We start from the raw sequence: 12,762 nt of genomic DNA, 5'->3' as shown, positions 1-12,762 counted from the left end.
CCCCGCCCGCAGCGCCGCAGCCCCTCCCTTCCCTTCGCTTCCCTTCCCTCCTCCCGGGCCGCTCGACAAAGCCGCCGGCTCCGCAACAGGGCTGGCCCGGGCCACGCAGCCCCGCGGGGATGCCGGCCGCGCTCCCGTTCCCCGGCGGGGCTGCGGGCGAGAGGGAAGCACCTCCGCCCGTCTCCCCGAGCAGCCGGGGTGTCGCGGAGCGGCGACGGGAAGGAGGAGGTGGAGGAGGACTGGGGATCCCGAGCGAATAGCTCCCGTGTCCCGGATTGAATCACCTTGTTTATTTTTCCTGATGTCTTATTGTGCTAATTGACTTGTTTTCTCCAAGGAAAGCCTATCTTTCCCTCCTCCTTCCCCACACACAGATATTTTTTTTCTTCCAGTCCGGGAGTGCTCTGCAGAAGACTACGGCTTCTGGAGGGATCTGCCCTTTTTAAGGGAGATTCCCTCAGCCCTTTTTGAGACTCGTTGGTTTTATAGCTATTACTCTCTTATTAAAACACACACATATATACAACACATTGATTTCCATCCAAAAGGGCTAATTACATTACTTACAGTAAATAGCAGCCCTGCTGTCCAGGGTCTAGTGTGCCAACAGAGAAAAAAATCCCGGCTTATTTCACTTGATTGACTTCATCTTTGTGTGAAATTGTGTTTTATGAGCTGTATTCTGGCACTCGGAGGAATGTAACAACATTCAATCTGCAAATAACATTAATTTTAGCTACTTAGGGGGAAAGAGAGGGGAGGAAACTTGCTGCCTGAATCTTGGGTTACATGGAAGAGGTGACTCGAGGAGCCCCTGAGGATGTCTCTGGGATGCTTTGGAAAGGAAGTGGGGGCTGGGGTACTTCTTTCACTAGTCGCGCTAGGGTTTGGTGTGGAGTGTTCCCCATGGAGCAGGGAGCGCAGGACTGCCGCCAGGAAGATCCTTCAGTAGGGATCGAGGTGTCAGGAAACAGCCAGCAGCTGTTTCAGGGAAAGGCAAGGAAGAGTGGTGTGAAAAGTAAGTAGGAAAACGGGGAACGGAGGGGAGGGAGAGCAGACAGAGAGATTAGCCTGGGAGGAATGCATCGCCCGGTGCCCTGCACACAATGATCGCTCGCAGTCCGCGGCCGGGGAGCGGGAGAGGGGAGAGAGTCCTGCCAGGGCGTCCCCGGCCGGCCGGGACTGGCGCCGCGGAGTGCCCGCATCCTGCTGCGGGTACGGGCGGGGGCACCGCGGGGCAGCAGGGAGGGCAGCGCCTCGGGAAGCGCTCGAACTACCCGGGCCGCGCCTGCCTCCGCGGCTGCCCCCCGCCTCAGCACCTCTGAGTGCCCGGGGCCCGCCGGGAGCGCTCCGGCCGCTCCGTCCCGCCTCGGCGGCCCGGCACGGGCGCTGCTCTTCCTTCTCCCGTTCCCGCGGCGGAGCCAGGCACGGCGGGGCCAGCCCGAGCGGCCGCCGAACGGAGGTTCCCGCGGCGCGGCCCGGGGGGAGCGGGGCCCCCGGGGGGGAGAGCGGGCCACCCTGCCCCTCGCCAGGCGCCGTCGCCGCCAACTCCCGGGACTCTGTGTTTGGGGGAGGTAATAAATCCCACCCCACCCACAGCCCCGACCGTAATGTTTGTCACTGCTTGCCCATCACTAGGGGTTGAGAGGAGTATGACAGGTCTTTGTTGTCTGAATAAAAATCAGTGGCAGCTCAAGGGAGAGAACTCCTCCTACTAAATTATCAAAAATGGGCTGGCTTTAGTCTCTTAACAAATTGGACAGAGCTCCGGAAAGCAGCAGTCCCAAATCCAACCTACAGGCACTGGGAACTTTAAAGCAACCAGGGACTGCTGAAAATAGCACTTCTTTTTGCTTTCTTTGTATTCAAAACTATATCCTTTCCCGACTGATTTTACTGCCCCAGGTCCAAGTCTCTCCAGTCTGAAGCCCCCAGCTCTCCAGAACAGTAAAAGATCCTTTAGCTAGCTTTTATTATTTTATTTTTTGAACTAATTATTATTACATTTTCTCCCCCTTGTTTGTTTTCTGCACATCTTCAGGAAGCCCTCAGTGCTTGCGCAAAGAGAAGCTTCTATTTGCAACCTCCCTCCCTGCGCTGTGTGCCTCGGTGTAAACATTTTGGATGATCTAAAGACTCTGGGGTCTGTATATGGAAATAGTGGGGTGCAGAGCAGAAGAAAATACTTGTCCTTTCCGTCCCCCAGCCATGCTTTTCCACGGGATCTCCGGAGGCCACATCCAAGGAATCATGGAGGAGATGGAGAGGCGATCCAAGACCGAGTCCCGCCTGGCCAAAGGGGGACAGATGAACGGCCGAGATACGGTAAGAATGGAGCTGGCGCTCTTTGCAAGGGAATCCCTGCAAGCATGGACCCGCATCGGGACAGACCCTGACTTTGGGGAAGAGAAAGACGCTGCTTCCCTCTGTCCCTTCCCTGTCGCCCCTTGTTTGTGGAACCCCTTCCGACGCTCCCTGTAAACCCACCCGTAACGCTGGGTGCTGTGCTGGCCAGGCTCGGTTTTACATTTGTCTAATCCATGTCGCTGCGTGTGCTCTCTGGATTAGCGGGGAAACTGTTCTAAACCGTAGCAGGGACGAGGTTTCAGCCCTTGCGGCGGAGCAGCCTTTTGCCCCCGTTCGGCTGCCTGTGGCCGCTCTGCCCCTGCGAGCAGGGCTGCAGCTGGAGCTCCCGAGGTGTGCTTTATTTTTATTCTGCGCTTCTGGCACCTCCTAAATTAAACCTCAAACCGCGACTACTTACTTTTCGTAACTGTCTTTGGTCTGAAGTGTGTGATTGAAACGGAGGCACCACTCTCTCTGAGTGTTATGCCGGCCGATTACCTTGCTTAGAAAGTAACATCTCCTCTTTACTTACTCAAAAGGACCAAAGTTTTCAGATATGTACTAAGGGATGGCGGAGAGATCGAGTGTCACGCTGGGCTTTGTGCAAACCGAGATCTCTTTTTCTCCAACTTGTAGGGCTTCCGCCGATCGCTCACAAGGCTCTGCACACAAAGTAACGGCCTGGAAAACTGTTTTAAGGTTTTGGGACATGGGGTCCTTTACCCCCTCTCTTAAATAAACTCATGCTTTGTTACATGAGGATTTGCAATGTAAATTTAACTCACCTTTCCATTGCTAAAAAGGAAAGGGGGCGAGGAACACAACTTCAGATTGAAAAATGAATGCGGAGTTGCCACTTTAAAACAGTTGAGACTTTAGAACAAAATGTTGGGGATTTTCCCCCCCTGTTACTTTATCCGCAGAAGCTGCCCCAAGTTTCACGGCCGAGCTTTTGTCTCCGCCGTTCCTCTGTCTCCCTTTGTCCCGAGCGGCACTCCTCGTGGGGAGCAGATCAATGGGAACTCGCAGAAGTTTACTGAGAAAAAGATACTCGTTTGAGCTGAAACTAGCCCTGAAACTGCCACCTTTCTGCCCACATCCCTGGCCGGGCTGGTGAGCGTTCATACTCGCTGCTCTTTACACCATCCACCTGCCTCCTTTCTCTTACTTCTGTTTTAAAAGGCCTATATTTCTTTAGAGACGCGGTTGCGGCTCGTTTAAATACGTGTGAAAATTTACCATACAATGAATGCAAGCCTGAACCCTCTGCCATAAACTTTAGGAACAGCAAACCTGTATTTTTCTACTTTAAAATGCTGTTCCTGTAAAGTGCTTTAAGATCACAACGCTAAAAAAAGGGGGAAGCCTCACACTTTAAGTTCAGAACCTCAGAAAAGAATGGGCTCTGCTTTTCCTACTGCGGCCTAATCCGTTGCTTTCACGTATTGAAATGACATGAGATCGTTAGGAGAGGTTTACTGTGAATCACGGTAAACACTTCACTAGCGGGGATGGTCCCGGCTCCCCCTTAAACTTCCCGCCGGGAGCCAGGAGTTTGGTCCCAGAGAGCCGTGCCTTTGTACGAGCCCCGGGCCCTGCGCAGGACCCGTCCCCAGCCCGGCCTGCCTGCCTTTCTCTCCCTGTCTCATCCCTTGTGGTGTGGTTGTTTTGCAGAACATGCCCCCCATGAGCCCCGAGAAGCCTGCTTTGTGTGCTGGTTGTGGAGGGAAGATCTCAGACAGATATTACCTGCTGGCTGTTGACAAACAATGGCACCTCAGGTGTCTTAAGTGCTGTGAATGTAAACTGGCTTTGGAGTCAGAACTCACCTGCTTTGCCAAGGACGGCAGTATTTACTGCAAGGAGGATTACTACAGGTACAGCAATCAGTCCTCATGCGTTCAAAACACATCCCCTCAAAAGGCACTGTGAACCGAAATGCTCTTTTCTCCACACGGGCTTTCAAAGGTAGCTTTTCGCAGTCAGCGATTCCTTAATCCTTAGTCCCCTCAGAAAAGTCTCGCACGTTTCCAAACTGAGCGGGCCGTCAGGGGACGCGCTGACTGAGCATGTGTGGCGGTGCACACACAGGCGAAGGCTCTCCCGCTGCTCGGCGGTTTTTCCCTCCGTAAAGACCCGACCGAAATTCGCCTCTGGCCGCAGCTTGCCGGTTTTTCCGAGGGCCGGAGCCCGCCGCCCCGCCCAGCCCCGCGGCCGGGCCCGGGGAGCGGGCGCCGCTTGTCCGTGTGTCACATCTGTTCCCTGGCCAGCGCCCCGCGGCTCTTCTCGTCTTGACAGGAACGCCAGGAGAGCGGGGGGCCGATTCCCCCCGCTCCGGCCCGCCTGGCCCCGTGCTCACGGGCGGCGGCAGGGCCTTCGCCGAAGTCCTGGGAGAATAGGTCGGCTCGGCGGGGAGGGCGAGGCGCTCCCCCTGGGACCTCAGGGCCGGTTCTCTGAGGCTGTCCCGATATCAGGCGGGCCAGGGGCCACAGCCGGTGTCACGGGCCGTCCTGGGGCCGGGGGGCGCGACCCTGTCGGGAACAGGCTCCCTCACGTGGCCGGGAGGGAAGGCGGGAGGCACCGGGGCAAGCTCTGCCTTTGCCGTTCTAGTTGATGCCCACTTTTCTGTTTCCTTCAGAAGGTTCTCCGTGCAGAGATGTGCCCGCTGCCACCTTGGGATCTCAGCCTCTGAAATGGTCATGAGAGCCAGGGAATCGGTTTATCACCTGAGCTGCTTCACCTGCACCACCTGCAACAAGACTCTGACCACGGGCGATCACTTTGGCATGAAGGACAACCTGGTTTACTGCAGGGCCCACTTCGAGTCCCTTTTGCAAGGAGAATACCCCCCTCAGCTGAGCTACACCGAGCTGGCTGCCAAGAGCGGAGGGCTGGCCCTGCCTTACTTCAACGGCACCGGCACGGTCCAGAAGGGGAGGCCCAGGAAACGAAAGAGCCCTGCCTTGGGAGTGGACATCGTCAGCTACAACTCAGGTGAGAAACACACGCCGAGTCTGCCTCCCGCTCCTCCGAACAGAGCGTTCTCGGGCTTCCCCTCAGCCAGGCAGTGCGTGAATAACTCAGCCAGGCCAAATCTTGCTTAACCATTGGAAAATCAAACAAACAGCCCTCTGAGGGTTGGAGCATTTGCAGGAAAGCTAACAGCAGCCCTCCTCAAAGGCTGTCTTTGCCTATTAATGTCAAACACCCAAACTTAGCCACTTCCCAGGGTAAAGACCAAAAAAAAAAAAAAAAAAAAAAAAAAAATACACCAACCCAACCCCAAAACCACATAGCTTTCTCTGTTGGAATCTCAGAGATACAGTTATCATTATTAATATTTGATTAGCTAAAAAAATTTCACCACTTAAACCTCAAATTAGGAGTAACCAAATGAATCAGTAAATAATAGAATAAAAGTTATATATATATATATGGTTATACAATGCCAATGTAATATTCATATAACTCGATTTATATATTGACTTTATAGTGATTAATTCTTCAGGCTGAATAATTCTGTTTTACTGACACATAAATGATCAAACTGTACAAGAGGTCAACGAATAAATGTTGTTTCCTGTAACTAAACCCCAACAAATGTAAGTAAGGAGAATGATTTCTGTTCTCTCAACTGTAGGAAAGGGACAAGTGTTGCCCTGTATTAAATATCCTTTATAACTCTAGTCACTTGAGTACCCAAACCATGTATAAACAGTGCTAGTGGACAGAGGTAAAGGAGTTTCAGGTATGACCAAGCAGTTGAGGCAGAGTTTCATTAGATGAAGGACGAAAGCAGAAAGGGTAAATATGAACTGGTAAACTCCCGACTCTAAAATCGTTTTAGGGAAACTTCAGCTTCCCACGGACGGTAACAGAGGGAAGAAAGCCGTGGGAAGCAGGAGTGATGCAAGATGCTCTTCCCCGAGAAGAGTGGAGCCGTCCCGGCTGGGGCAGGGAGCCGGGGCTCCGGGCCCAGGGCTGCGGACCGCTGGCCCCATGGGGAGCCGGGAGAGGGGTCAGGGCCTCCCCTTCCGACAATCGCGGGTCGGTAACAGTGCACAGCTCTCGGCCCGGAGCTCTCTCTTCTGCACCAGGTTCAACCCGCTGCCACTGAGATCCATAAGGAATCTTCCACCGCCCCCCTGCCCTCTCCACCCCTCCCCCGGCACCTCCTCTGGGGCCGCTCGTGAAACAGGCTTTAGCTGGGAACCAGGGAGCTGTGCAAGGCGATTTCATCTCCTCTGATGCGTAGACCTTGGAGCCAGGGTAATCACTGCGCTAATTGTTCCTTGTTAATTGAAGATGACATTGGAATCCCTGGCTACGGAGCGGCTTCCAATCAATCCTGAAAGCTGCTAAAGAAAAGGGAACCTGTAGCGCAGCCAGGATTCATTCAGCCCCAGCTTCCAATGGCGGATTTCCCGTGTGCCGGCTCTCTGCTCTGCTCTCTATCCCTGGTCCACACAGCATCACCCGATTCCCCAGATTCCTAAAGGGAAATAATCCTAGGGACAATTTAGCGTTAAAATTAGAATCAGAAGTTATGGTAAGATGAAGGGTTGTGGATATGATAAAGCTCCCCTTAAACTTCGGATCAGGACTCAAGAGAGACATTATTCGCGAACGCTGACATAATCTTGTGTGCTGGTCTTAAAACTCCCCTTCTTTACAACAACGGGCCATATAAGATGTACCACAGACTCCAAATCAGATTAAAAAGCACCGCCCATTATGAAAACAGCTCACTGAATTGAGAACTCACAGAATCCTCCGGGCAACGGAGAGAAAAGAGAACAAACCAAAACAAATCAACAAACGCTCTGATGCTTTGGACTCAGGCTAGATGGCTGAGAAATCTCTTCTGTTAGGGCCGTGATTTTATTCTTTTTTTATAAGCATAATCTAGCTATGTCCAGGGTTGACACATGGTCTCGAAAAAGTTTGCAGCCAAACCGTGCATGCGGTGCAAACGGCTCCAGCCCGTTGACCCACTGCGCCCCAAATCCAGGGGGAGGAAAGCGAATCTGGAACAGCTACGAAATGAGTTGCAGTAGATGAAACCGCTTCTTGAGAGAAAAAAAGTCTCTAACTAATTGGCAGCCACTTCCCTACACACATTTTTCGTTCTCTGCCCTGTGACTCAGTAACTGCTCTTGCACGTAATCATTTACAAAGGGCAAGCAGTCCGCAGAAATTAAATATCGGATACATGGCTGCCGCCTTCCGAGGGAGCAGCGGGCCCCGCAGCCCCCGGCCGTGGCGGGCGGACGGTGTCCGTGCCGTGTCGCGGTGTGCCGCCCTGTCGCCCCGCGGGGATGGGGACAGCCGCGGGCACGGGCACAGCCCTGCCCCGCACACCGCTCCTGCGCCAGAGCGCACCGAGCCCGACACCACCGCGCTCCGCAGCCGCGCCCGCAGCTCTTCACCCGCGGCGCTCCGGGGCTGGGGGCACCGCGGCTCTGACCTCCGCAGTAAGCCGAGTACCTTCCCCAACAGTCCCAGCCGCGGTGTCCATACCATGTGCCGAGCCACTATGGAAAACGACCCCGAGCTTTAAAAACGAAACTCCGATGGAGCCAACAGTTCCACCCAGCTGAGCATGAACATGTGTGTATTCACAGCCATCCAGCAGGCCCTGGCTTAGATTTGTGTGCACATTATGTTACAGGGGAACTGAGCCCTGATCCAGAATGGAAAATCGGACTCTGCTGCAGAATCTACAACAACTTTTCTATTCTGTATTTTGTTTGCTAGTTTAATTTCTTTTTCACAGCCCCTCGGTTGTAAAGTGGAAACACAACAATAAATAACTCAAAATGTTATGAGGTAGAAATCACTCATACTTGCAATCTGTCTGGAATTAATGTGAAAAATGGAGGAAACTATTCAAAAGTACTTAAAACATTCAAGGCTTTCTCTATATTACATCTTATATCATATAATTAATATGTATTTTAAGGGAAACTGTGTTGACTTACAGCTTCGAGGATATAGAAATGAGATAGTGAAGAAGATTCCCTTAGGAAAATATTTTACACATCTGTTCCTCAAAGAGCTATTTACTTATTTCATTATGTGCGTGTGTGTGTGAAAAACTATGAAGAGTTCACTTGAAGAATTCTTGATAATAAGAAGCAAACTGTTCTAGCTCTTTTGAAAGCAAAAATTAAACAACCCTCCAATCCTGCTGCAAAGATACGAGCAGTGTCTTGCCTGACTTTGTGCTTTCCCTTAGTTCTCCAGAAGATAGTGTAAGACTCTGCTCTATGATGTGGCCAAACCACACACACTGTATAAAACAGAATGAGCTGTAACCATTGTATAAACCAGGATTGTCTGAAGATACTTGGAGCCCTCTTCTCATTTTCTCTTGAAAATAAAACCCAAAATAAAGTACACCACTGACAAAAAGGAAAAGAAAAAGAAGAAAAAAAGAGTAGAGTACAGAAAGAAAGGCAGTAAGCAGGACAGAGGAGACTAAGGAACTTGGTGTTGCTGCTATAAGCCTGAGTGGCCCAAGAAAAACAACACAAACAAGCAGCTTGCAACTCTGAAATAAAACCTGAGGACTGAATTCTGGTACTCTGATTTATGTCAGCTCATAAGTTACAGCCCACGCAGTTTGACTGAAGGCAGTGTGATTGCTTGTGAAAACAAGTAGTAAATACAATCCAAATCTGGTCTGAAATTGTTTTTAAAGCAACTTTCAACTCCTGGTCTTTTCAGAAGTGTCAGCTTACTTTGTTTGAAAGTACAGATATACTTCTTACCAAGACTAGGAGCAAAGCTAGCTATAATTAAATATTCACCTGATTTTCTGTCAAAGTGTTGTCTTACCAGCATCTGTTCATGTTTACTTGTCTTATAATTCAAAAGAGAAAACACCTTCAAGAAGCTTTTTATTTTCTTGTGGTTTCAAGTTGCTTTGCCTCTGTTTTCAGCACTGCTGACATCAGTCTCTCTGTATTGTGTGCCTTCCCTCTTTCTCCTCTCTCAATTAGGAATGGGGACCAGCTAGGCCTTGTAAATAATCTAGTAACTACTGGAAAGCAGTTCAAAAATCAAAATGAGCAACTAATGAAACTGTCTAATTTACAGACATTCTGAAACATTTTTAATTAGCTCTTCTTTAATTAATATTCCCTGTTATGATGACACCATTAATTTTCTCCTGGGTGACTGAACTATCTTTATAAAATGAGATCCTAGAAATTGCTAACCCTTTTGTTTAAGCTGAAAAGAAAAGCACAGATGCATTTCTTACTTTTCTTTTTGCTAATACTGTAATTTCTTTCTCCAATATAAAGTAATGATGCCACCATCCCCAAACAGCTGCAACCCTTGTGTACAATTCAAACCCAGAAACATGTAATCTGAAACAAACTTATCTTTCATAGACACTTTGAAAATACTGAATCAGGGAAAGAAGAGAAACTCTTCAAGTTTTGAGCCCCTAGCTGCTTGCTTATAGAAATGTCCTAAACTAGTACTAACTAAGACCTACTGCTGATTGGGACTGGGGGTCTGGATCAAGTCTTGATGCAACTGCTTCCTGGATATGTTTCACAGATGAAGGGTTTCAAGCAGTTAATATATACTCCCAGGCAGAGTCCAAAAGCATTCATTTTATCAGCAAAAAACTCAGCTTTCTTGATGAACTGTCATAACAAACTTTCCTGCTGTACATCTCTTTTTCTAGGTGCTTGTGATTTGGGGGAAAAGCTCAGGAACATTCAAAATGCTGGTTTGACCTTTACTCTTCTCTCAAGCTAAGAATGTTTCAATGAGTAAGATTTCAAAATATGAATGAGATTTCAAATGACTCTTTGAGCGCCCAAAGCAAAACCATTACCTCAGGGAAAAGACTTGTTTGAAATAAATGCCAAAGGAGAGAGAACTTTTAAAGTCTGCCCTTAGTAGGTACAGGCTTGGGGGACGTAGGATAATGATAGGAAATGATAATATTCTGGATCTCTTTTGGTCTCATCAATTATCACATCTGTACTTTTCCTCGTACCATCTTAGTCCTTCCTTCCCTTCCTTCCCTTCCTTCCCTTCCTTCCCTTCCTTCCCTTCCTTCCCTTCCTTCCCTTCCTTCCCTTCCTTCCCTTCCTTCCCTTCCTTCCCTTCCTTCCCTTCCTTCCCTTCCTTCCCTTCCTTCCCTTCCTTCCCTTCCTTCCTTCCTTCCTTCCTTCCTTCCTTCCTTCCTTCCTTCCTTCCTTCCTTCCTTCCTTCCTTCCTTCCTTCCTTCCTTCCTTCCTTCCTTCCTTCTTCCTTCCTTCCTTCCTTCCTTCCTTCCTTCCTTCCTTCCTTCCTTCCTTCCTTCCTTCCTTCCTTCCTTCCTTCCTTCCTTCCTTCCTTCCTTCCTTCCTTCCTTCCTTCCTTCCTTCCTTCCTTCCTTCCTTCCTTCCTTCCTTCCTTCCTTCCTTCCTTCCTCTCTCCTGTTACTCAAGATTTTTGCCTTGATTAATTTATCCTACATGATGCATGGCCACTAACTCCTTGTTCCACTCTGTTTATTCAACAGGTTGTAATGAGAATGAGGCAGATCACCTGGACAGAGACCAGCAGCCTTATCCCCCATCCCAGAAAACAAAGCGCATGCGTACCTCCTTCAAACACCACCAGCTTCGTACCATGAAGTCCTACTTTGCTATCAACCACAACCCAGATGCCAAGGACCTCAAGCAGCTTGCCCAGAAAACAGGCCTGACCAAGAGAGTTCTGCAGGTAAGAAGCCACATCACAGGCTTGACAGAATTTTCCCCTACTAGCCAATAGCCTTCCCCTTATGTGTAACTATAGCGAAATACATAGAAATACTTTTGCTGGGTGTGTCCCTAGTGGGTGTGCAGAGGGGTACGGTATTACGTAGCAGAAGTGCCAAATGTGTGTGCCTTATTGCCCCGAGGCAGCCAAACACCAAACTGTGCTTTATGATTAGCTGCATCCTCATCATGAAGAGAATGTCTTCAGAGTCCACCCACCTCTTAGATCTCCTGGGGTGGGTGGTTTCTCTGTGATGACTGCACTGAGCATAGAGGTGGCAAATCTACTGATTTTATGGGTGAAGCCTTTGGGCTCCCCTGGTAGAGTTAATGTGGCCCCTCAGTAAGCAGATCCCTGATGTGTTTGAAGCAAGCTTTGACCAATATGATCCTCCAGGACCAGCTGGCTCGCCCTCTCAATGCTTGTTAGACAACTGTTTTCCTTAAGGGCCTGCATAGTCAAAAGGCACTTCCCTGTGAAGGACAGCCTAGAAAATTATGTTAAAAATCCCTATATGGTCTGTGATAGCTCCGTGAAGTTAAAACAAGGTGTGTATTACATGCAGAGTGCCAAAGAAGGGCAGCAAGTGAGGTAGAAGGAGAATCTATTAGCAGCAATTCTTGTCCGTGTTACATGTCACCTCAAACACTGCCAGTGAACCTTACAGAACAGAAAGACTAGATGACCCATATCAACAATCTGTAAGACAGGGATGGTGTAATTACCCCTCCTTCCTCTTCAGCCTTTTCAAATAATCAAGGCAAGCTTTCAGCCTTGGCAAAAATCTGCTCACTCACTCTTTGCCTCAATCTTTATGTGTCTTGACCCCGAAGCTACCCAACCCAAGAACCACTACGTGGCCATCAAGAGAGTTGCTTTCTTTGGGTAAGTGAGCGAGCAGATTTTTCTCGAGGCTGCTCTCTGAGGGCTGTAAGCACTGGGCCTGTACACAGATAGTCAGTACCACCAGTAGCAAGAAAAGCTATAGAATGACTTAGGTGATGTGCCACACAAAATCAAACATCAAAAATGAATTTAAAAAGCAAGAACAAAGACAAAAATAAGCAAAGCAAAACAAGCATCGGTAAAGAAATCCATTGGGATTGGTTTGCAGGTTTGGTTTCAAAACGCAAGAGCCAAATTCAGAAGGAACCTTTTGCGGCAGGAGAATGGGGGTGTCGATAAAGCTGACGGCACCTCGCTCCCGGCACCGCCCTCAGCAGACAGCGGCGCACTCACTCCACCCGGCACTGCGACCACTTTAACAGACCTGACCAATCCCACTATCACTGTAGTGACATCAGTGACCTCTAACTTGGACAGCCACGAATCCGGGAGCCCCTCACAAACTACCTTAACGAACCTTTTCTAACAGTTCATTTTTTTTTTAAATTCTTACTCTTCATTATTATTATTATTATTATTATAATTATTATTATTATTATTTTCAAGCCTTTTTAAAAACAAACAAACCCACAAAATATTTGGGAAAATAAACAGCTTGATGTGTAGCATCTGCAGCCACCTGGCAAATGAGTTTGAAGTAATATGTTGCTATAATATACAAACATTTATTGTTGGTAAATTGTACTCAAATTCTTTAAATTTATCAAATGACTGAAGAGAAGGTGATGAATCATTCTA

At 49.0% G+C, this 12,762-nt stretch overlaps 1 protein-coding gene across 1 annotated transcript; it reads left to right on the top strand.

Annotated features, from left to right (window-relative positions):
- The first annotated feature begins 789 nt into the window (after positions 1 to 789).
- On the top strand, positions 790 to 12,490 carry LHX9 (LIM homeobox 9). The gene is given in 8 exon segments (XM_053951028.1): positions 790 to 1,018; positions 2,042 to 2,076; positions 2,078 to 2,111; positions 2,207 to 2,325; positions 4,021 to 4,223; positions 4,985 to 5,340; positions 10,877 to 11,079; positions 12,233 to 12,490. Coding segments are annotated over 8 exon segments (1,437 nt in total).
- Positions 12,491 to 12,762: the final 272 nt, after the last annotated feature.

This window comes from Vidua chalybeata, chromosome 9 (genome assembly GCF_026979565.1).
Source record: "Vidua chalybeata isolate OUT-0048 chromosome 9, bVidCha1 merged haplotype, whole genome shotgun sequence".
NCBI lineage: Eukaryota > Metazoa > Chordata > Aves > Passeriformes > Viduidae > Vidua > Vidua chalybeata.
Note: the sequence above shows the minus strand (reverse complement) of the source record. Positions and strands in the feature narration are given on the sequence as shown.